This window comes from Chinchilla lanigera, unplaced genomic scaffold (genome assembly GCF_000276665.1).
Source record: "Chinchilla lanigera isolate Chin_1 unplaced genomic scaffold, ChiLan1.0 scaffold00068, whole genome shotgun sequence".
Lineage (NCBI taxonomy): Eukaryota > Metazoa > Chordata > Mammalia > Rodentia > Chinchillidae > Chinchilla > Chinchilla lanigera.
This window is the reverse complement of record NW_004955469.1, coordinates 10,469,889-10,492,585: the sequence shown is the minus strand read 5'-3', so window position 1 is coordinate 10,492,585 and position 22,697 is coordinate 10,469,889. Positions and strand designations below refer to the sequence as shown.

At 49.6% G+C, this 22,697-nt stretch overlaps 1 protein-coding gene and 2 long non-coding RNA genes across 13 annotated transcripts in view; 2 read left to right on the top strand and 1 right to left on the bottom strand.

Annotated features, from left to right (window-relative positions):
- Positions 1-22,697, bottom strand: part of Plb1 (phospholipase B1) — a 140,618-nt gene that overhangs the window by 18,678 nt on the left and 99,243 nt on the right. For all 10 annotated transcript variants that reach the window (XM_013522646.1, XM_005400530.2, XM_013522647.1 and 7 more), the window contains 16 exons: positions 22,650-22,693; positions 21,983-22,091; positions 20,587-20,638; positions 20,148-20,228; positions 19,553-19,618; positions 18,722-18,822; positions 17,118-17,199; positions 16,409-16,513; positions 14,478-14,573; positions 13,743-13,814; positions 7,911-7,976; positions 4,476-4,536; positions 3,855-3,913; positions 2,276-2,343; positions 1,862-1,905; positions 1,534-1,633 (listed from right to left, as the gene is read on the bottom strand). In XM_013522646.1, the coding sequence (XP_013378100.1) occupies positions 1,534-1,633; positions 1,862-1,905; positions 2,276-2,343; positions 3,855-3,913; positions 4,476-4,536; positions 7,911-7,976; positions 13,743-13,814; positions 14,478-14,573; positions 16,409-16,513; positions 17,118-17,199; positions 18,722-18,822; positions 19,553-19,618; positions 20,148-20,228; positions 20,587-20,638; positions 21,983-22,091; positions 22,650-22,693 (1,206 nt within the window). The remainder of the gene's footprint in view (positions 1-1,533; positions 1,634-1,861; positions 1,906-2,275; positions 2,344-3,854; positions 3,914-4,475; positions 4,537-7,910; positions 7,977-13,742; positions 13,815-14,477; positions 14,574-16,408; positions 16,514-17,117; positions 17,200-18,721; positions 18,823-19,552; positions 19,619-20,147; positions 20,229-20,586; positions 20,639-21,982; positions 22,092-22,649; positions 22,694-22,697) is intronic.
- Positions 1,156-6,172, top strand: LOC102012752. Its single transcript, XR_263446.2, has 4 exons — positions 1,156-1,245; positions 1,585-1,663; positions 5,787-5,949; positions 6,023-6,172. It is a non-coding gene; the product is annotated as an uncharacterized LOC102012752 (long non-coding RNA).
- On the top strand, positions 9,442-16,417 carry LOC106150261. 2 transcript variants are annotated; one of them, XR_001236988.1, is made up of 4 exons: positions 9,442-10,364; positions 10,521-10,641; positions 14,493-14,611; positions 16,337-16,417. It is a non-coding gene; the product is annotated as an uncharacterized LOC106150261 (long non-coding RNA). The 2 variants fall into 2 exon arrangements; XR_001236987.1 differs by having other exon boundaries at positions 9,442-10,641.

The window sequence follows — 22,697 nt, the reverse complement described above, 5'->3', positions numbered from 1 at the left end:
GTTGATGGAAGGGACATTGGCTATTGAATAACACTTAAAATTAAATATCCTAATAATGGCAAGTTTGTGCATGTATATTGTGTGCTGTACTAAATTCTATCCAAGGACTATGGATCTCATTCAATCCTTACGACAATCGTGAGAAGCAGCTCCTATTATCATCCCTGCTTATAGATGAGGAAGCTAAGATTCAGAGGTGCTAAGCAACTTGCCAAGCTAGCAGAGATCTGAGCTGGGATTTGGAAAAGATGGTCTGACCCCAGACCTCAGGATCTTAGGTACTCTGTGTGGTATTTATCTTTCTTTAGGTAAATTCAGCCTTATTCACACAGAGAAGCAAGAGAGGAGACAAAGGAAAGTCCCAGAGCAATTCTCTAACCTTACTTAAGTCAATGGCTTATTCTCGTTTTCCCTAACACTGGACATCAGAGATGTCTGCAGGTCTCAGCTACCTCTTCTGCCCCTGACCTTGACCTGGTGGAGATGCTGAGCAGCAGTAGAATAAACAAGGCAGTGAGAGAAGGGACTTGAGAAAGAAGCTTGAATTCCAACAGACTGAGAAATCAAGCCCCGCCTAATGAATCCTGGGCTGAATAATAATAATAATAATAATAATAATAATAATAATAAAAATAGCAATCAGATGTGAGTAGAGTGGCCCCACAAAGCTCAATTTTTTTGCAGAAATAGAAGTCCTTCCTGCTCATGTTGAGGAACTGAGATGGTTTCCTGTGGCTCAGAGACTGAACCAGAGCTTGAGGCTCAGTTGCGGCTTCACAAAGGAACGTTGCCTGTAAACAGAGTGAATCAAGCCAGTGTCGTTTCCCTGGTGATCTGAGCATAGCGGAAACTCCTACAAAGCAAATACCCAGCACGCTCCATGCAGAAAATCAATGAACCCGGTCAGGCATTTCAGCTTTAATTATCTGCGTTGTTGTCAACACCAGAGATCTCAGTGAAAACAAACAGCCACCCTGCTATTTGGAGGGTCCTAACACCTAACTCCCTACTGTTAGAGTATAGTCTTTTGCAGTCAAAGACTCAAAGTCCTGAGGCAAGGCGGGGAGGAGAGGAAGGTAGACAGTCACAGGGTCACAGATGGAACCTTTCATAGTACTGAGAGCTGTCACGGTCGTGTAACGGGTGCCTTTGCTGGACAGGAGGTGGTGTCGGCAGGGACAGTGCCTGGGGCAGAGAGATATTTTCCTTCTGCTGCTGCCTTGGAGGAGCTGGAACATCATAGAGGTTAGTGCTGCATTCAGACACAGTCAGATCCTAGCTTATCTAATGGCTTGATGGGTGACCTTGGCTGTTTACGAACCCTGCAGAACCTCAGTGTCCTCATAGTGTCCATGTCCAAAGGTGTAGGAATTATGTGAGACAACCCACACGGAGGGTTTGGTGCAGGGCTAGCACACAAAAATGCTCCATGCACGGCTCTTATGACCCATAAGGGACGAGGTCCTCCTTCCTGCCTCCTTGTGCTTCCCACCTGGATTGCTCCGCCTCCCTCATGTACCCAGGGCCACTCACCTAGCTTGGGCCCCTTCCACTGCTACATTGAATCCTGCTGTCTCCTCCCAGGTACCAGTGGAGAATCCAACGATGGAAGGGTTGAACTTCTTCAGAATGTCTTTGGAGGGGGACAAGGGAGAGAGTACAGGTGAGAGAACACCAGAAACTCAGGTGGGCTGCAGTCTAGAGGCACAGGTGTGGGGCAGGAGGGTTCTGGCTTTTCCAGGACAGACTGATTTTTCTCCCTGCCAATAACTTGCTCATCCCTTCTCCCCGGCAGAAGGTCCTGGCCTCACTGAGGGTTGTGACAGCCATAGTGACAGTGCTTCTTGGGGGGGCTACTTACTGGGCAGTGTGGTCTGGGTCTCCAAAGCCCCATCTCCTCCAATGCTAGGAAGAGCAAATGTCTTTGTTAAAATCACCCTGACCTGCTGCTCTGTGTGTGGTCACACTAGAGTTTCTGGCCCTGGATCATCATTCCCACCACCCTTGGGGATAGACAAGCATCACAGAGTCTCCTCAGAACTTGGAGCTGGGTTATAGGGACCCTGCTTCATCCCTGGAGACAGGAGAGGGGAAACACACTCCCTTTTGGGAGAACAAGCATTGTTGGGGCTGGGGATTTAGCTCAGCAGCACAGCGCCTGCCTGGCAAGCGTGAGGTTGTGAGTTGGATTCCCAGTACCAAAACACCAAAAAAACAAAAAAACAAAAAGGAAAACAAGCATTGTCTACAGAGAATGAGCTGAGAACATCCTCACCTCCAGGACAGCCCCCTCCAGGATGTAAGCAGGTCACTGGAGTTGCTGACTCGAGCTCCCACTGCTGTCTGTGAAAAGCAAACAGAAGCTTCCAGGCTGCTGTTGGGTCAGGATGCGGGGCTGGTATAGGACCTGGATTTGCCTTTTCTGGCAGTGGTAGCTGCTCTTCTCCAGGCCACTTGAAGCTCTGAGTTATCACATTCTTCTCCCTAGGCCTCTTCCAACTACCAGGAACCAGGTTGTGCAGATTCCTTCTTCCTGATGTGCTGTCCCTCTCCTTTGCTCCCTTTGCCACTTCCCTGGTTGAGACTCTTGTCTCCCTGGATGGAAAATACTCTGCCTCCTTCCCAACCTCATGGTCTCGCATCTCCGTTCCCCTCCCAACAACAGGGCTGCCACCCGCTCCTCTGAACACATCTCTGTGCACCCTCCAGCCCTTCAATATTTCCCTTACATTGAGGGTCAAGGCCAGCTCCCATCACCAATGTAGACACCATAATCTGACGTCTACTTTCCTTCCTTTCATCTACTCCCTCCTTCCCTGTCCACACAAAACTTTCATATCTGGGCACATTGATCTGTCTCTGTTTCCCAAGCAAGAGGGCCTCAAGTTGCTCTGTCCCAATCCCCACCCGCTCCATTCTTCCCAGAATGCTGAACATCCTCCTTTCCAGCCCCCTCAGCCCCTTAATTCATTCACTAAAATGCTCTTTGATTCCCGCTGCCTCTGTAAAAGCTTTCTCTGTATGCTGTCTTAAAATTCTTCTTTGAAATTCACAGAAGTAACACATATTCAACAATCAGTGAAACAATACAAAGATTTAAAAAAATAATAATAATAATCTACTCCCACCTTAAGAATCTTGTGCCTGATGCAGAATCCACATCCACATCCCCACCCCCATACCCCACCAGGGTGAAATCATGGTTATAAGCCTGGCGAGTTTTCTTCCATACATTTCTCATCTTCGTACCAAAATGAAAGCACCTTCACACATGTGGGGGTGGCTTTGTTTCCTTAGAAATGAATACTGTATTTTGAAAGCCCTGTGATGCCACCCATGTGATCACACATCTCTTTCTGAACACATTTCTTTTGTCCTGGCCAGACAGGTTTTTGGAGGGCTCTGACTGTGCTGCATCCTTCTTTTTCTTTTTTTTAGAATTGCTGATGGAGCATCAGGCACACAGCAATAGCTAAATAGTGGGCTAATGCTATGCTAATGCTCACAGTGGGACCGCTCCACAGGCCAGGAATTGGTCTCCTGCTGCCTCGTGAGCTGGGGACACTGGGCAAAGTGTGGGTGAGACTCTTTGTGTCTGGGTGGGTGGAGATGAATGTCCTGATAAAGGCAGGCAGTGTGTGTAAGCGCCACAACACATGGATGAAATGCTTGGGAAATTGCTTCTCCCAGGGTGTGGGGGCCCTCGTGGAGGGTGGAGTTTGAGCAGGACGAGTGAGGGAAGGTGTGGGGCTCAATGCCAAATGCAGAGCCAGTGCTGAGAAGAGCTGGCTCTGCACAGGGCCTGGCTGGCTCCAAGCCCCCCCTTCCCCCCAGGCCTACGGCTCAGTACTCACAGTCAGCGAGTCACCCAGGGCTGCAACTACTTTGATGTCTGCTGGTTGGAGCTTGTGGACTAGGAGAGACAGGCACGAAGACAGATGGTTAGGGCTGAGGGCTCAGCCAAAGGTTGAACTTCACCAGAGCCTGGAACTTTGCTCCAGTCCCCCAGGTTCCCATGGCTCTTATTTCTGGTTTAAGGCTTTAGCAACTCTGCCCCTTCTACTTATTCAGAATGACCAACCCCAACAGTCATGGGCTTGGTGGATCTCCTCCTCCCTGAGAGGAGCCAGCTCGCACTGGGTCCAGGAAAGTTTCAGCTGCAGGGTCACACGGCATGGGCAGCGAGGGCCCCAACTCCTGACTGCACCCACTTCACTAGGCAGGGAAGCCTGGGGGGCTGCCACTGGGACTACAAGGAGATGAGAAGTATAATTTGGTGAAGCAGCCCATGTTCCTCCTTACAGGAGCCCAGTGGTGGCCAAGGGCCAGTTCCTTGGAGCCTCCCAGGGTCTAGGTCTATTATATTACATGGGCATCAGCAAAGCCTGCTGGAAGTTCCAGGTGGGTCTGAGGGGTCCCCACACCTGCTGCTTTGCAAGGCGCTTTGGTGAGGGGGTGATGCTGTTTTCACTCACCTGAGGTGGGGATGCTATTGGAAGGATTCCACTCTGTACACAGGAAGTCACTGCCCCAGTTCTAAATCAACAGGAGAAAAGACACAAGGCCAATATCCACTGAGCAGAGAGTGCTGGCCCAAGAACAGCCAGCTAAGGGGGTTTTGGCAAACACTAGGAATTTATTGCTGTGGGGGTTCATGGAGGGTAAGAGCTGCTAGTTGTAGGTGGGCGAAGAGGGAAACTGGAGGAGAGAAATGGGTGTCTGCCTACTTCCATGTATCCACCCCCTCTACACACAGGTGCACATCCACTCAACCCTCCCATCCTGACTCATCTACACTCTTGAATGGAGCCAGCAGCTGCCCCCAAACATGTGGCTTCCTGAAGGAATACAGGATATGAGTACCAAATACAAGATTATAGGCATGCCTCTGTGTTAACACTAAGCCAGTTTGCACTAATTATAATGCTAGGGCCTAAGCAATCATTAGTTAAAATATTTTTAGGAGAAGACAAAATTTTTATAATTGCAGAAATCCTGGGTTTTGCATATCTTTTCTGTATACCTGTGTGTATTTTTGCGTATTTAATTTAAGAGGCACCAATTCCTTATAAGTTTATAAACAAATACCTATAACCCCATGTACTTTTTTTTTGTTTGTTTGTTTTGTTTTGTTTTGTTTTATTTTTTCTCCGGTACCGGGAACTGAACTCACGACCTTGCGCTTGCCAGGCAGGCGCTTTTGCCGCTGAGCTAAATCCCCAGCCCCTAACCCCATGTACTTGTGACAAACTTTCCCTGTCTCTGTAATACAGGGCATACTTTCCAGATGCTTAGGTAGCGGGTAGGGGTGGGAAGCAGAGGGCACAGAAATGGCTAGAATCCAGAAAGCTGATGAGACCTGAATCTGTGTCCCCAAATCCCAAATATCTATTGCTAGATGCACAGGAAGCCTCCACTGACAGGTTGGTTCTCTAGGGGTGTGACTGCCAGAGGCCTTGGAAGCTCAGCTCATCTGTTCAGGCGGCTGATAGTGAAGACAAGCTTTGTTAAACTATCCCTATCATGGGAGAGTGAAAATGAATCTTTTAAATATTATTTGCCTAATCTAATGGAACTTAGTTTATTCCAAAGGATTGCTCAATTCAACACACCAATAGATTTCTTCTTCTTTTTGGAAGTTTTACTGAAATCCAGCATAGACTTATGGGCAAATGACAAATACTCTGAGAAAACACACTTTAAAAAACAATATAGCCATCAGCACCTTGGAAATATCTTCAATCATTGTGGATCCAGAGATAAGCACATTCCGTGTATATTAACAGACACATCCTGGAACTTGAACAAGATCATCTGTCCCAGGAGGAGAACCACATGCTGCATCCTAAACCAGGGCTTCCTAGTCCCCTGGGATCTTGTAAAAGTGCAGAGTATGATTCCATAGGACCAGGATAATGCCCGGATGCTGCGTTTCTGACAAGTTCCCAGGTAAGAATGATGTTGCCTGTCTGGCTGCTTTAGGCAGGTAGCTATTTGTAAACTTGGGTTTTTAACTTTGCAGCAGAGGAAGCAAGGCTACATGAGAACAAAGATCCAGGAAGTCAGGCCTAGACTCACTCTGCTCGCCACTGTCTACCAGTAATTAGGACAGCACTTGCTCTGTGTATGCACCCAGTAAGTAAATGTGAAATAAATAAATGCTGATTGACAAGACATAGCTGATATTTCAAGATGTATGATAGAATTTTGTCAGTGGATTCAACTAGGACAAAACTCCATTGGACTAATGTGAACCAGAGAGAGTCCAAACTAAAGATAGCAGAGGTCCCAGCCATAGGGCTGTTATTGCTAATACCCTGGAGCTTAGCAACTGTTCTTTAATAATTCCAGATAGGTTAGTTTTGACTCTTAATTTGACTTGGAAAAAGCTATTCCCTAATCAGTGATCTCCAGTCTGTTCTCCACATAGTCATCAGGGAGATTTCTTGAAGATGTGGACCAAGCTACTTGTGGTGGTGCATGCCTGTAATCCCAGCACCCTGGGAGGCTGAGGCAGGAGATTCAAGCCCAGCCTAGACAACTAAATGACTTAGCAGGACCCTTTCTCAAATTTTACAAAAAGTGTGGGGATGTAGCTCATTATGAAGGCTCTGGGGTTTAATCCTCAGTATCACCATGAATGAATGAATGATGTGAACTAGATCACACCACCCTCTCCTAAAACTTCCAATGGCTTCCCATCTGACTTCCAACCTTTGTACGCAGGAATTCAGGCTCTGTGTGATCTGGCCCTGAACACACCTCTGATTTCATTTTCTGTATTCTCCCCCTCATTCGGCCCCCCTCCCCCATCCACTCTGACCTCTTTTCTCTTTGTCAAATACATAGAATTCAGCCCCCTTTCCGAGTCTTTGTGATCTCTGGTCCTTCTGCTTGGGACTGTGTTTCTGTCTCTCTTTATGGCCAGCATCTTTTCATCTTGTCCATCTTAGCTCAGATCACCATCCTCAAAGAAGTCCAGCCTGCACCATGTGTCTGAACCTGCCACCCTTCTCCTGGCCCTGTCATTCTTTCTCAGATCACCCTCCTCTGCATTACTATGTGAAACAACTGTTTTTAGCTGTTTACTGGGTACCTTCCTCAGCAGATTATAAACTTCATGAGAGCTGGGACCCACCTGTCAGGTCTATTTCTCTAACTTCCCAACACAGTGCCTGGCACATAGTAGATCCTCAATAAATGGCTGTAGGATCTCTACTGGGCTTTATGTGCCCCAGGTAAGGACAGTGTGTGATCTCTCTCAATCCCCACCAGCACCTAGCATAAGACTGGCATGAAACCATGGGTGTGAAGCTGAAACTGGTGGCTGAGCCTCTGTCCTGGTGGCCAGTGGACATGGTCTATACCAGCACTGCCCTGCAAGGGTTGATATGGTCGAGGAGCCTGCAGGCATCTTGGTAGTGGAAGTCCCTGAAGCCCTGGGCCCTGAATGCTCAGAGTGGGATGACTGACTTGAACCAAGAAGGCCTAGGGGTCTGTGCAGTTGAATATGTGTCAGCTTCCTGCTGGGCCCTGCCTCTGGCACTGAGAGTCCTTCCCATTCCCTTTCCACCTTTGAGAAGCAGATGGCAAGCCACACCCACTGCCTCCTCTCCGTCTCTTCTTGAAAGTCTGAGCTGCCTCACCAGAAGCCATGTTAGTGAGCACAGGATTGCAAAGGTCAAAGGCACTTCCTCTGATTGGTCACTGACATCAGGTAGGCAACTTGAGAACATGTTAGGGCAGTGCTGGGTCCTCACAGTTCAGGAGTCTTTTTTGTACATTCCAATTCCCCTTATGTAAGAGTACGTTTCTGCTTAAGTGAACACTCCAAAAACTGTGCCACACCCCAAGCCCCTGGCAGGTGGATGCAGCTTGTGTCTAAGAGGCAGACATGACTCAGAGGTTACCTCAATGGTTGGCTTGGTGGGGTACGTGTAGTCACTATTCTGGGGGGTTCTCAGGAAGGGCTCCTCCTACAAGAGAAAATAATCCATACAGACAGGTTACCTGACAGTACTAAAGATTGCTTAAGCAGTAAAAATCCTGCCGTCTAGATTTAACATGGTTCTTTTGCATTTAAACAGAAAGAACTGCGTAAACATAATTTCATTCATTCCCTAGAGGGCTTTACATAACAGCTCTGGCAAGGGACGTGCAGCAAAAGACTTCAGAAGGGTTCTACATGTATTCCAGTCTGGGCTTTTGTTTTCACCCTAGCAACAGAACATCTCCCTGATTCTCCAATTTTTACCTCTTTTCTTTCCTTTGTCATTTCTCTGGCAGGAGAGTCACATGTCAGCATTTTTTTCTTTTCTAGGAAGTGTTCTGATTATCAATATATTTTATTATCTGTTCTTGTTTTCCTTTCTGCCTCCTTTGAACTATGTGTTATGTGCTCTTTTGGTTGGCTTCCTATAGTTACGGGGCTTTTTTTTTCCTTGTGAAATATACTTTTAATTCTCTGCTTACCTATCTGTTTCACAATCAGTTTCCATACAAGTCCAGTCTAGATTCCAGGCTACCTAATTGCAGGTGATGGGTTCATCAGAGAAGGAAGAAAGCATACAAAGTGGAAACGGAGGAAGTAAGCTAAGGAGAAAACGTAAAAATTACAGTAAGGCAAGATCAAGTTAGTATGACTCAGATCAGGAAATATCTAAGTGGGCACAGAGCTAGGAACACTCTCAAAAGGCACTTATGGAGTAGAAAGGCCATAGTCTGAAAGTTTGGGAATAGGAAAAGAAAATCAAAACATTGAAATAAAAGTCTGTAGTGATAAATGGCAGTGTTTGAAAACTAACCACTCAGGGGTAAATTCCATCAGATATTTTAATGCACTGAGGAGGAACAGGGGAGAAACTGAGGAAGGAGGAGGAAGATGAGGGGGAAGAGACCTGGGATCCAAACGCTCTCGGAAGGGACGTGCTTTCTTCTGTTCCTACCATAACCACTTCATCTCATCTCACACCTGACCCCATGTACACAATCGTATTCCAGCATGGCACTGCAGACACCTGGATTCGCAACTTCCAAATGCCCCCATTTTACAGATGAGAAACACCTGAGGCCCAGATGGGGCAGGGACCTGTTCCAGGTTAGAGACAAAGTAGTTCTAACCTGGACTGGCCTCTTGCCTGGTTCCATTCCTCACCTTAGGACCAGGCCAACAAAAGACCCATAGGACAGACACAGAGGGTCACTTTGGAGGACAAAATTTATATGCATACAGCTTTCAGTCCCCAACATAGACATGCTCCCCTGGGGCACTTGACAAGCCTCCCCTTTCCTCTGAGTCTTGGCATTCTTGTCTGGAACTGGGCCAGAGGCCATCCTTCCAGGGACACGCACTTGAGGCCAAGGGCAAGACAGAGAGGGCTCTCGGTGGCCTGTCTGCATGGCTGCCTGCCCGTCCCAGGTAGTATTGTTCAGCGTGCACTGAACAGTTACTCAGAGAAGGGCATTCTGGGAGCCTCCTATAAAAAAAAATGGGGCCACTCCTGTGTTCAGGGTAGGGTTGCCAATGGGAGGATGAGGGGAGGGCATAAGAGTCTTGCTTTCTAGGCCGGCAAGGAGATGGCCCAAGAAGCTCTGAGACAGGAAGGCATCCAAGAACAGTGGCCCAGTGAGTGCAGCGATGCTGAGGGGCTACTGCAGGATCAGAGAACTGCACTCCTTAAAGATGGAGGGGGCTGCTAATTATGATTGTCCCTGTACAAAGGAGCCCCAACTGGGCCCAGGGTCAGGGGCTGGAGCTGGTTCCAGACTCACCAGCAAGGGAGGAAGCAAAAGCAAAGACATACCCTACCCTTCTGGGAGAGCGAATTTGATCATATGTATTTGATTAGAGGCTCCATGTGTTGGGGGAGAGTAGATAGCCCTGAAGGGGCCAGAGGTCAAGGAGACACTGGAATGCCGTGGGGAATGAGAACAGGGGCCAGAGCGATGGCAGATAGGTGAGCTGGGTGTCAGGCACTCATTTTTATTGACCATGGACTGAGTGATTTAAAGACTAGGGGTGTAGCAGATTCTGAGGAAGAGGTATTAAGGGGACCTGCCTGGCTCTCGAGGGGGCTGGGAACATGAACAGGTAGTAAGCGAATGGGGCACAGGGAATCAGTCTAGTTCCAGCTACCCCAAAACAACAGCCTGCCTGGGAGGCAGAACCAGATGGCCACCTGCTTCAAGTCAGCAGCGTGAGTCAGGGGCTGTGGGACGAGGTCACCCTGGCTACATTACTACGTATCAAGTTCCGCAGAGAAGGAGCGCTGCTTTTCTTCTGCTCTGTGCTGCTTGAGTCAACCCAGATCGGACAGTCGCCAACTCAGAGGGGGCCTCATCCCGAGGAGGAATGTCTCCACGAGGTGAGGGCCAGCAGTCACATCTGAAGTGTGTGGTGGAGGCCCACAGTGGGAGGTGGAGCGGGGAAGGGGGCGCAGCAGCATGCCGTGGACTGTGTTCTGCTGTCGCTTCTCCCACTTCTTCCCACCTGTGCAGAAAGTGCTGCTCTTTGCCCGCAGATGGCACAACCTGTGGAGCATGACTTCAACAAGTGTGCAAGTTGGAGTGTAGGTGTCACTGCTCTGGGAGGGACACTGTGCAAGAGCCTCGTTACTGTACGGGAGAGGGCGTCAACCATCTGTAAGTCCTGCCTCACTGAGATCCTGATTCTGTTACAGTGATGGGATGGTGCGGCCAGACAACTACACGCAGAGCAGGGGGGCCTGAGCCTGCAGTGGCTGTGGAAATGGGAAGGGTGGCAGGGCAGGGGCACTGGGAGGAAGCCCATTAGATCGGGTGCCAGCGATAGCGCAGACAGAAATGGAAGTCAGAAGGAGCACAGAGTTTGGGAAAATGGTGGCTATTTAGACATTACTTGTTTGACTATTTTTTTTTTTTTTTTGTCTTTTTGAGACAGGGTCTCGTTAGGCAGTTCAGGCTGGACTTGAGCTCACTTTGTAGCCCAGGCTGGTCTCAAACTCACAATGATCCTCCTGCCTCAGCATCCCGAGTGCTGGGACTACAGGCGTGCGCCACAACGCCAGGCTGACTAATTATTTTTTGAATGAATGTTTGCTGAGTTACCGATGAGGGTGGGGCTGGGCAGGATTAAGAAGATTTAGAAGGTGTGAGCATTAAAAAGATAATACTGACCTCTCTTAACTCAGCAGAAAAAGTGCTAACCAATAAAGGTTAAGGGAACCCAACAACAGTTTCTTTTCCCTCTCATGATAAAAGATAGAACAAAATATCTGATGTTATTTCAGCCCTCTCCCCTTTCCTCCTCCTTTCTCTCTAGTTCTCTGACCTCACATTTAATCTACTTTTTGGGTAACTGTGCACCAAAGGAGGGACCTTTCAGGGGAAACTTGGACTGGGACATGAAGACAGAAATTGAAAGACGGAGAATCCAGAGATTGAGGAAAACCAAGAAATGGAAAAACCTCAGGGTTACAGGATGGAGAGAGGGGGGAAAAAAAAAACCAGAATAGAACTGAGCCATGAACGTTGGAGGTCTACATTTTCAGGATTAGGAGAAAGGAGAGTCATTAAAAGAGATGAGAGGGGGCAGCACCCAGAAAAACAGAAAACCCAAGGTGTTTTAGCATCCATGAGCCCAGGGAGAAATACATTTTGAGGAAGAGGGTGGTTAACTTTGACAACAGAGGTCAAGAAGAATAACAGCTGGATAAGGACGGAGCTGATCTCTCAGATGGTTCAGCCAGCTGCACTGGGCTTAGGGAAGGAGTGGACAGAGAGCCAATAAAATCAGGGAAGGAAAAACAATCCCAGTCCACTGGGCTAATCCAAAATTGGGCTGTAAAACATCTCGTCTAACCTGAAAATGCAACAGAAATCCAGGTGCTGCCCAGCTGCCTGACTGCATGGCAGAAGGTACCGTGCGGCAGTGTGGCTGGCGGTTGGGGAGGAAGCAGAAGGCTGGAAAAGCTCCTTAGTGCTCACATCCATCTCGGCTGCTGCCTCCCTGTGTTCTGCCTGTTGCTTCTATGTTTAGACACAGCTAGGGCAGAAATTATGTACTGCCTGTCCCCTGTGGGCTCACACAGAGATGCCGGTGGACTTTTGCATGACTTCAAGGCACATGGGAGGAAGCAGATGGCACCTGAGGCACAGCACAATGAAGCTAGCCTGGCCAACAGATGGACCCTCCTGGAATGGGCTCCAGGGTTGCATAGCAACAGCTTCTCCTAGGTGGGGTTTTTACTGGCTCTAGGAGGCTGGGTTTCTCCTTGGCTCACCAGTGGGTTCACTGGGTTTCACTCAGCTCACCAGTGGTTCCACAGGGAGGGGCTGAGCCCCTGGAGATGCTGGGTGGAGTATCTCCCATATGGGGCTCCCTGCCTGGTCTGGTTTTGAGGTCCATGGTGATGCAGATCTCCCTGACCCAGTGGCTAGACACCAACTTGGTAGTTAATATATATTTTTAGGAGAAAGAACAAAAGATAGTTGCTTAGTGTGAATTATTATTTTTACTATTTAATGAAAGCAGGGTTGGCAATTAGGAAAGGGTCCTTCGCGGCTGATATTCAATATGGCCCACGTGAACCATAAAAAGATTAAAATACTTACAGTTATGCTTTGAGTTTGCAAAACTCCCACTACCTAAGTTGCCCCACCTCTCCCTGTACCCTCCTAAACATCCGCAGGCTCTAGCAATTAAAGCGTTTCTATGTGGCACATGGGGACCATGCCCACGCTCTGGCTTGCCCGAGGCTATCTGGACTGGAGGCACCCACGAGGCATTGGTGGTTGCATGATCCCACTGTCTTGCTCTAATCCCCAGACCTGGCAAGTGAGCTGCGTCACAGCACATCCATGTGTTCCTGCTCTCCTGGTGAGGCCGAGGGACATCAGACTGAGCCTGGGCCCAAGGCTGGGATGGAGAAGGCAGCAAAGGCAGCAAGGGTCTGGGCACAGGCATCCCCTCTGCTTGGGTCCCAGTGGACACATGGGGGAGCTGCAGGCCTGTGCCCTGGCTCTGCTCAGCCAAGAGGAGAGGAGAGGAGAGGAGAGGTTGACGCTGCCCGACCCAGGAGGGAAACCCAGCCTCCCTGTGTAGGTCAGGCCCTCTGCTTTTATTGCCACTGCAGGCTCTATGGCCTTGCCCTTATTTGGTTAAAAAGCTGTAAGACAGAAGCTGAAGGCAATGGGAACGTGAACCTCCCCCAAGTCCTAGGCCTGAAATCATGCTTAACAACCACCACTCTCATATTCCTCCTTAAAAGGATCCTGAGCTGTTCCCACCCTGACTGCAGGCTACGCGGTCCTCTTCTGCTCTCTCGCACACAGCTCGGACTCTCCCTGTGCTACCCTCTCTAACCCTCTCCTGGCTAGGCACGCTGCAGTCCAGGCTTCACGCTTTCTGAACACCACTTCTGAGCCTGCCCAGTCTCTTGCTGCATCCTCTCACCTACAGCAGATGGTTCTAACTGCCCCAAAAGCTGCTGCCAAATTGAGCCATCTTCTGGCTCCTGTCCTCCTCCTTGAGACCCTTGCTACATCCCCCAAGCCCTTCCCTCCATGGGGGCCCAGCTGCTTCGCCCATCCCCAAAGAAGCAACTGCTTCTGCAGTGTCTTCTTATCAACCTCTCTCCCTCCTCCAGTCCAGCTCCCCTCCCAGCCACCATCCGCACCCCAGATACAGGATGGCCAGTGGGGTAGCTGGTAGGGGACAAGAGGGTAGACAGGGCCGAGTTCCGGTTCTGGGGAGGAACAAATACCTGGGTGGGGCAGGACAGGGGGATATCTGCTGTCAGGTCCAGGGTATCGGTTTTCTTTCCCACTGGTTCAAGCTGATCAGGGAAGAAAAGAAAGTCAGCAGCAGACCCATTCCCTGCAGCATCCCACACAGGAAGTCTCAGGACTTAACTTCGGGGGTTTTGGTTCTGCCACTCCTTGCTCTGCCAGTTGCCCACTGTGGGATCCTGGGCAAATTACTCAACTCCACTGAGACTTGGCATCCTCAGAAATTCATAACACTGCTCTTGCTGGGAAGGGCTAAGATGAGATCCCACAGCTTGAACTGCAGAGCACAGGTGTGGGCACATAGGAAATGTTGACCGAATGTGGGGTTTCTGCCTGACCTTTCCATAGAGAGCTTCCCTCATGGTTCCAAGCACCGAAGAGAAGATGTTGTGAAACCCAGGCCATGCAGACCCTTCACAACTCCTGTGTTCCATGCTATAGAATTTGTCCCCCTGTTTGTTTGGTTTTTTTTCCCAGTACTTGGGATTGAACCCAAACCCTTTGCACTGAACTACTTTTTTTATTTTTTATTTTGAGAGTCTCGTTAAGTTGACCAGGCTGGGCTCAAACTTTCCATCTTCCTGCCTCAGCCTCCCAGAGTGCTGGGATTATAGTCATGGGCCACTATGCTTGGCCAAGGGCCTGGCCCTTTTACAGGGGTTCCTACTTTGCTCTAGATTAAAGCCCCAGCAATACTCCACTTATCTTACCATGTTGACCCAAAGGGCTCTAGAGAGTTGAGAGTGGAACTTCTGGCTTGGGTGGATACAGTCTGGAGCAAAGAAGGAGGTATCTGGACGCCCGTCCTAAAAGAGACAAATATCCTTCCTCATCATCCTACCAGGTAAGAGGAAGCCTCGGCCATTGATCTGACCCCTGGGACAGCCCATGCAATCCCCTGCTCCCCTGGGAAGGTTCCAGGTCACCTTTTCTACAAAGTCTGCTCACTTTAAGTGGGAGACAAAAGCAGATCCACACATAACCCTAAGCCTCCACCCTCTTTTTGTCTCTACATTTTCCCCTTACTTAATAAAATAGTGTTATGTTATTTTTGGGCACATGTGTATAACGCCCCAGCTATGGCTATAGACTAGTTCCCCACTAGACCAGCCAGGCAGGGGAAAGTGATGTCCCAGCTGCAACTCACTGGTCCTGGTGGTGGTGGTGGGGGAGAATAGAGCTGAACCAAGCCTGGGCAAAGCTGGCACCAGGGTAGGGTGCCACCTGGCTTCAGCTTTTCTCTCTTGTGGCACTTGGGGATGCACAAAGTCTATTCTCCTGGCTTCCCTCCAACTAGGCGAGGCCCTTGGAAGGAGGCGTCCACTTGCTCCACTCACAGATCTCTTCTGTTCTAGTGGAAGCACCAGGTAAAGAGCGTGGCCAAGGGTTAGAAACATAACACCAGGACCCTCCTTTATAATTGTAGCACTGCATGCGATAGAGACCTTGTGTGTGGTGGGAAGTTAATAACGTGGGGTTAGATACCTTTGAATCTTGCTTCTCTGTGCCTTATTACCTACCTTTTTAGGAGTCTCATGCTCTACCCACTGAGCTAGCCAGGCACATACCTAACTTTTTAGAAGCAAGGGTCTTCTGATTTTAGGGAGGATATGAGGATGATAAAACATCCAAAAATAGGTATTATAGAGGGTTCTTCCTGGTCCTCATCACAGCCCAAGAAGATTATATTTGTAATCCCATGGAAAAGTTATTGGAATTGTAATGAGTTAATTCCAATCTACCACTCCAGGGCAACCCACAGCATAAGTAAAGACACAATAATATATCCAAAGTGGCAAGGAGTCAAGGGGGTCCTGAGTCCGGCCACAGTGGTGGGTATCCAGAACAAAGGCCTTTACCCAGGACCGTACCTGGATTTTATTCATTCATGAAGAAGGGAGTAGCTTGAGGATGAGTGACTGTCAGAGTGGTGGGAAGTATGTGAGTGCCATGAGCTGGGCTACGTAGGAGGCCTGAAATCACCTCTGCCATATGCAGGGAGAAGGATATGCAGAAAGAGTAATCTGCATAACACAATTGAGATAGCATCTAATGTTTTGAGGTACAGTTCAGATGTGTAATCTTTGAAGCCCCAGGAAGTCATAGCCTCTATCTCAAGGTTAGATCCCAGTGAACAGTGTGGAGCATTGGCTCTTCATCCCACCTCATCCCAGATCACACAAGGAAACAATGGGGGGCAGAAGGACACACCTGTCATCTTCAAAGACTACCATCAGACCTCAGCTGGACGGATATGCATTGCTTAAAGCCAATTGAAAGGATAAGGAAAAGCCCTAGCCAGCTCTCTACATATCAGTACATGGAAATAGGGCCAGGCTAAGTCAAAATGGAGACAATTGCTCCTCTTTCAAGGACAGTCACCCAAGTGGTCCTCCACAAGGTATAGGGTCTGGCACATAGTAGGTGCTCAACACAACAGAGGCTGTTCTCAGGGGCTACAGGAACTTCCACATCAGGCTGTTCCTAGAAACATGGCTCGGGTGTTCAGGGACACTGGACCTGCCAGAAGGGCATCTGGGGAGCTCTGTCTTTCCTGTTTCATCCACAGGCTCACAGAAGCACTTGGCATCTCTGCCTGCTCTGCCCTCCTGCTAACACCGGGTCAGGGTAGGGAGCGTACCTCCAGGACGGGGAGCCGGATGTTGAGGAAGAAGGGCTGCAGTACCACAGAGAAATCCTCTCGGGTGTCATAGCGGCCTGATTCCACCAGCTCGCGCATGCTGCTCTGGGGACGTCATGTACACAGGGGCCTTCAGCCCAGGTAGGCAAGGGCAGGCGGGAGAAGCACCCCTGCCTGACCAGCCCGGACAGAGGAGCTGGTCAGCCCTGCCCTTGAGAACTCAAAGGCTGATCTCTTTCAGGAGAATTTGGAAAGGGAGTAGAGTGCATTTAGGTTTTGATTTGCCTACCCTTTAGAGAATGATCCGCATCCTCTAAAGGGTAGGCAGGACAATCCCACAAGAAATAAAACCTGGATGCCCCCAGGCTCCCTTCTTATGGCTTGCCTGCTGAGGTGGTGGGTCTGTGGTGGGGCTCAGGGTGAGAGGAGTGAGTGTGGCTGGGCCTCTGGGATGGTCTCCTGGGCACCCAGAACTATTGGCCAAGATTGGGGTGAAGCCCCTACTGCAGCTCAGCCATGAGAGCTTTGTCATCCAGATTCTGCTGAGACGACTCCAGCCAGTCATCTCACAGCCAGGCAGGACAGGCAGGACAGAGGAAGGGCCTGGGGGCTGACGTCTTGGTTCCCTGCGTGCCTCCCTGGGGGCTGGGGGTTGTGAGGTCAGAGCGAGTGCGGGGAAAACACTGGAGAGTGCCCGTCTTCATCTCACCTGGTAGGCTCGGGTGAAGGCCTCCAACCTGGCCAGCTCCTGGGAGTTCTCCCTCGGGGTCAGGACGCAGTTGCACAAGATGCTGCGCAGAGGGGAAGCAGGAGAGCCCAGAGCCAAAGCTCTGTTCAGGAGCTGCAGCCTTCAGGCTGCCTGGGGTGGGAATGAGGGGTTCACTCGAGCCCTGATTTAGGAGCATGTGTGCCTGGAGGCTCCACAGCATATGCCTGGGGGCCAGGCAAGGTCCAGAGAGGAAAGGGGATCCAATAAGTACCCTCTGTGTGAACACAGCACTGGGCCAATGAGTAGAGGCAATAAGAATGTGGTACTTAATTAAAGAAGAAAATAGAAAATCTCATCCTCTGGTATTGCAGCAGATATCCTTTGGCCTTTGATGATCATGCCCCTAAACACTCCTTCAGTGCCACGCTGTCCCCTTTTGTTTTATGATGAATTAATTCACATCTATATGTATTTCATGTAAAAAGATCAGAGGTGTTCCTTTTTCTTTCTTTTTTTTTGAGACAAGGTCTTACTATGTAATTCAGGCTGATCTCGAACTCACAGTGATCCCCTGCCTCAGCCTCCCAAGTACTGGGATGACAAGGGTGCGCCACCATACGCCGCTGAGGTGCTGTTCAAATTACCATGGTGTTATATCCCAATAAGCCCATGGTAAGTTGAAATCAGTTTACATTAACAATGTACTTACTACACCTAACCTACTGACTGTCACAGCTTAGCGGCCCCGGGTGCTGGCTGTTTCCCCGGGGATTGTAGGGCTGATGGGAGCACAGCTCTCTGTGCCTGCCTGGAATCACTGAACAGCATGGTGCCACATACCAGAGGTGCATAGTACTGCAGGCTTCCAGCCCAAGAAAAATCAAAACTCAAAATTCCAAGTGTGGTTTCTAGTGGGTGTGCATGGCTTTTGCACTATCATAAAGCTGAAAATTCTAAATTAGGGACCATGTGTATTTTTAAGCACTTAGAACAGTGCTAGATACACAGTAAGTTCTGTGACACTTGTTTAATCAATAGCTGTGTGTATAAGGTATAAGTATCGTGTGAGAAGAATGAAACACTTGTCTATGGACCCATTCCCCAGTCTGTGCAGCAGAATAGTCTCAATCTGAAGTCCCTGTGTCCCTCCCAGTTCTCTTCCTGCTGTGCAGCAGAATAGTCTCAATCTGAAGTCCCTGTGTCCCTCCCAGTTCTCTTCCTGCTGTGCAGCAGAATAGTCTCAATCTGAAGTCCCTGTGTCCCTCCCAGTTCTCTTCCTGCCCATACTGTCTGACTACACACACACACGCACTCCTCCCAGGAAGTTGCCCTTCACAGGCTGGGCTACTCTGTGCAAACAGTAGCTGTGGCTCCCAGTGTCACAGAAGTCCCTAGCTGGCACTTGGTACCTTGGGATTGGATAAGAGGGGGCAGAGTCAACATTCCCATCTCCCAGAAATGGGCAGTTCTGGCCGAAGTGTTCTTTTACAGACATGGACTCATGAACAGACCAAGTCATAAAGATCCTGAGGAGTCATTGCCGCATGTGGGCCAGACCTTGGGGGTAAGGGTGGCTCCAGCCTGGGGTGATCAGCAGTGCCTACCTGGCGTGCTGCACTGGGCATTTGTCTGGGTTTCCCAAGAACACCTGCCGCATGACACTGGGATTCATGAAGTCCACGAGGTTGACCAAGGCTCTGGGGACCTGAGGGCCAAGTTGTAGGTGAGAGAGGGGCTCTGGAGCTTCTTCCCTAGGCTGCCTTGGGACCTGGAGATGTGGGAGCTGGCTAGTCTGGGACCTCCAGCTCAGTCCATTCTGCAGTAGAGCTTGGGGGAGGAGTCTGCACAGGGCCACCACATAGGGTACTGCGGGCCATGCCTCACACAGCTGCACAGAGTGACGATCACATGCGCTGTAGCACCTCCTGGAGTACGACAGTAAATACTAAAGGGTCAGCCCTGTTCAGCTATCACTTAGTGAGCCCCAAAACATTCATTTTAGTTTGGTAAGATATGTGACCTACTTGCCAGGCCACTGGCCCTTGACAAGGTCCCGCCAGCCCAGCCTGGCCTATGGCTGCTGAGCAGGCAGAGGGGTCCAGCTACCAAGTGGGGCATCTGGTGGCTAGAACGCACTTTCCTGGATATCCAGACAGCCTGTCCTTGCTAGGGCACGGTGCTAGGGTGGGGAGACTTGAGGCTGCAGTGCCAATTAGACAAAACTGCCTTCCTTTCTCCAAATCTGAGATCCTCTGGGGGCAGATTCCACACGGAATGAAGCTTCCTTGGGAGTGGACCTCAACCTCTGGACAGGGAAGGAGCCCATGCTCTTGGTTCTGTCCTTGAAGGAAGGGGAACTTTCACCATTCTTTCTCCACCCACCTTTACCCCCACCATGCTGGAGCTGTCACCAGCTTGTAGGAGTTTCCACCCACCTCTCTGTGTAGGACGTCCAAGGCATTGCGGAGATGGTTAAAAAAGTTGGCTGCAGAATACAGGTTCTGGGAAGAGACAGGAGGAAGGGAAAGGAGTTGCTGGTTCAGGTGAGAGGGCAATAGGGGCAGCTGAAGGTGTCCTTTCTAATTCCAGAATTCTCCTGGCCTTCAGCTGTAACTAGCTCAGCACAGCAGACTGAGAAGAATAGTTGACTACTCCGCTGTTGTCAGAGATGGGCCACCAAGAGGACTGACGTCTTTGGCCACAGCTTTAGTTTGGGACCAGAAAGTGGAGAGTCCTCTCCCAACTGCTTGGGGTCTACAGTTTCTTTTCTTTCTGAGTTCTCAATAGAAGCACCATATGTCTGTCGCCTGCCACCCACCATGTGGGCCCGGAAGATGGTGCCAGGGACCTGAGGGTCATGGGGTGTGCAAGGGGAGTATGCCTGTGCATGTGTATTGTGCAAGCGTGTGTGCTGGTACAGGCAGAGTTGGGTACTCTTAGGGTTGGCTCTAGGAACTGTTCTCAAAGATCTGCAAAGCCTACTGGCCAAAGTGGGGAGCAAGGAATAGGCCTGGATCCTGGCCCCATTACCGAATCTGTACAGTGGTCGCACAAATCATTGGCTCCAATCAGCACCGTGATGACCTTCCAGTCTTCATAGAAATTTATTCTCTACATGGAGGGAGGAAAATCTTTGATGATTTCCATCAGACAAATAAAAACATCATAGATCTAGGAAATCCAGTCATCCTCTAGGACTTCCTGGTTCTCTCAAAATAATACAATCAGAATCTCAGAGCAGACAGAATTTTAGGTTTATTTGTAGACCAAAGATACCTAAGGATATGGAGGGACTTTCAAAGTCACTGTGACTGGCAGCAATCCTCTCCCCACTGACACAATATCCTTTACAGGGTGCCAGGCAAGGAGCAGCCCTACCTCTGCTTGAATACCTCTAGTGATAGGGGGCTTACTGCCTTCCATGGTAAACCATTCCATTAGTTTATAAGCAACCACAAATCTGACTCACATGGTCATCTTTCATCTTCTGTACCAAAGTCTCAACTTGGCTTATAAGTTCCCTGAAAAAGAAGGAACAATCAGTTCTTCCATTGAGGGAGAATGCCCATATTTTTCCTCCTAAAGGGCCTAAACTATAGCTTCCAGGGATATCATTCCCACTCAGTGAGCTGCAGAGATCCCTAGACTCAGAGGCCAGAGGCTACTTGGCTCTTTGGAGAGTTGTTACAGCAGATATCTCTGTGAAAAGCCAACTTTGTATTTGTCCTAAAGCTGTAGTCAAAGGTACTGCCACCTGCCTGTGTTGCTTACTGTCTCCTTTCTAGGGTGCCATATGCAAAATGACTCTTAGGATATTCTATGCTAAGAAACCATTTGAAAGACCTTACAATTAGACCTACAAAAGTTTTAGCATGCTTCATCCTTGCCCTCCTGGCTGCCCAAAAGCTGATTTTGATGTTGAAACATAACCTTAAAACTGCTCTTATGGACACCATTTCTTCCTTTTTTATTTCCCCCAGTGGCTATGATTTTCTCATAAAATGACTTCTGTATATACGTTAATATATATTATATATCTATGTTACTGTGGTTGTTTTTGTGAATGTATCTAAAACTTTCATGCCTAGGTAGAAACCATGGAAATTCATGGAAGGAGGAGATGTCAGGCCTTGCACACCCTCGTTCAGGCCCCTGTGATAGGTCTAAGTGATAGATCCATTGGATAGTGACATGGGTGACCAGATGCAGGGACCATCTGTTTCAAGCTATTCCCATTACCGGGCCAAGTGAGCAGGTCTGGGGGCCATACCCCCAACCAGAGAGTACAGGCCTGAGCAAGATGACAGCATGGGACAGGCTCAGTTGGTTGGGCCAGGAGCTGCATGAAGCAGGAGTCTCAGGCTTCTGGGGCCCTTGGGAGCAGGAGACCCAGGGGCCCTTTGAAAACCATCCTAGGACGTGGCTTTCAGGGCCTCTGAGCTTCTGTGTTTTGTTTCTTGTTAGCATCATTAGAGGGAAAGGGGGAGCAGAAGCTTCTTAGTCTGAAGAATCTGGCTTGCCCACCTATATGGGGCCTTCCATGACTGCCACTGGAGAGGCTCTGGGGAGAGTGGATCTGTCTAGCACCATTAGGCCAGGGTAAGTTTTAAAAGTTTGGTACATTGGTCAGTTAGCAGGGCCAGGACCCGGACAATTACTGTGGGAACTCCACCTCTTCCCCAGACCGCAGCCTCTCCGGCCTCCCTAGTGTGGTCTGGTCACAGGGACAGCAGGGAAGGGCAGCCCTATCCTCTGCAATCATTGCTGCAGACGAATGAAGGTCCCTCTCCACCCACAGGCCAGCACTGCGATCTCAGAGCGTCAGCGCCAGCCTCAGTTCCCCACTCCACAGCCCCCACGCATACTCAGCCTTCGCTCCAGGAACGGCCTGGTTGAGGAATGCATTTGTGTCGTTGGCATCGCCAGTACCCACTGCATAACCAGTGAGGTTTCTGTTAAACTCCCGGAGGATATCTGAAGGAGGAGAAGTGAACAGGGCACAGAGTGCTCAGGATGGAAGGCCAAGTTGCCTCCCCTGGTACCAGAGGGTCTAAATCCCCATGGTGGGTTGTGCCATTGTCCTTATGATTTCGGAGGAGAGACGGAGGCCAGGCGTGCGCCCAGCATAAACTGGGGCCTCTGTGAGCTGAAATGACTTGATGGGAAGATGGCCCAGGCAGCCAGAGCTGAAAATACCTTGAAAATACCTTTATACAATTCACAGTGCAGTGAAAGGTCCCTATCTAACTTGTCTCAGCACCCCCAGGCTGGCTGAAAAACCACAGGCTCAGAGAGTCTGGAAGCTCGCTGTGGGTCACGTCTCATAAGCTCATGGAGAGGGAGATGTGGCTGGAACCCACATCTCCAGCCTTCATTCCACCCACTTTAGCTGCCTGTCCACAGCTTCCCCTCCTACCACAAAGGTGGTCCACAGAAGAACGTTATTTGTTCCTCTTTTCACTGGGAAATAGTCTTGGAACCTCGGGAACAGATGGGTAAGAAGACAAACTTGAGCCCTCAGTGGTTACTTACTAGGTAAGGTGGTCACGTTGTCCAGGGAGCCGTCCCCACCTGAACTGT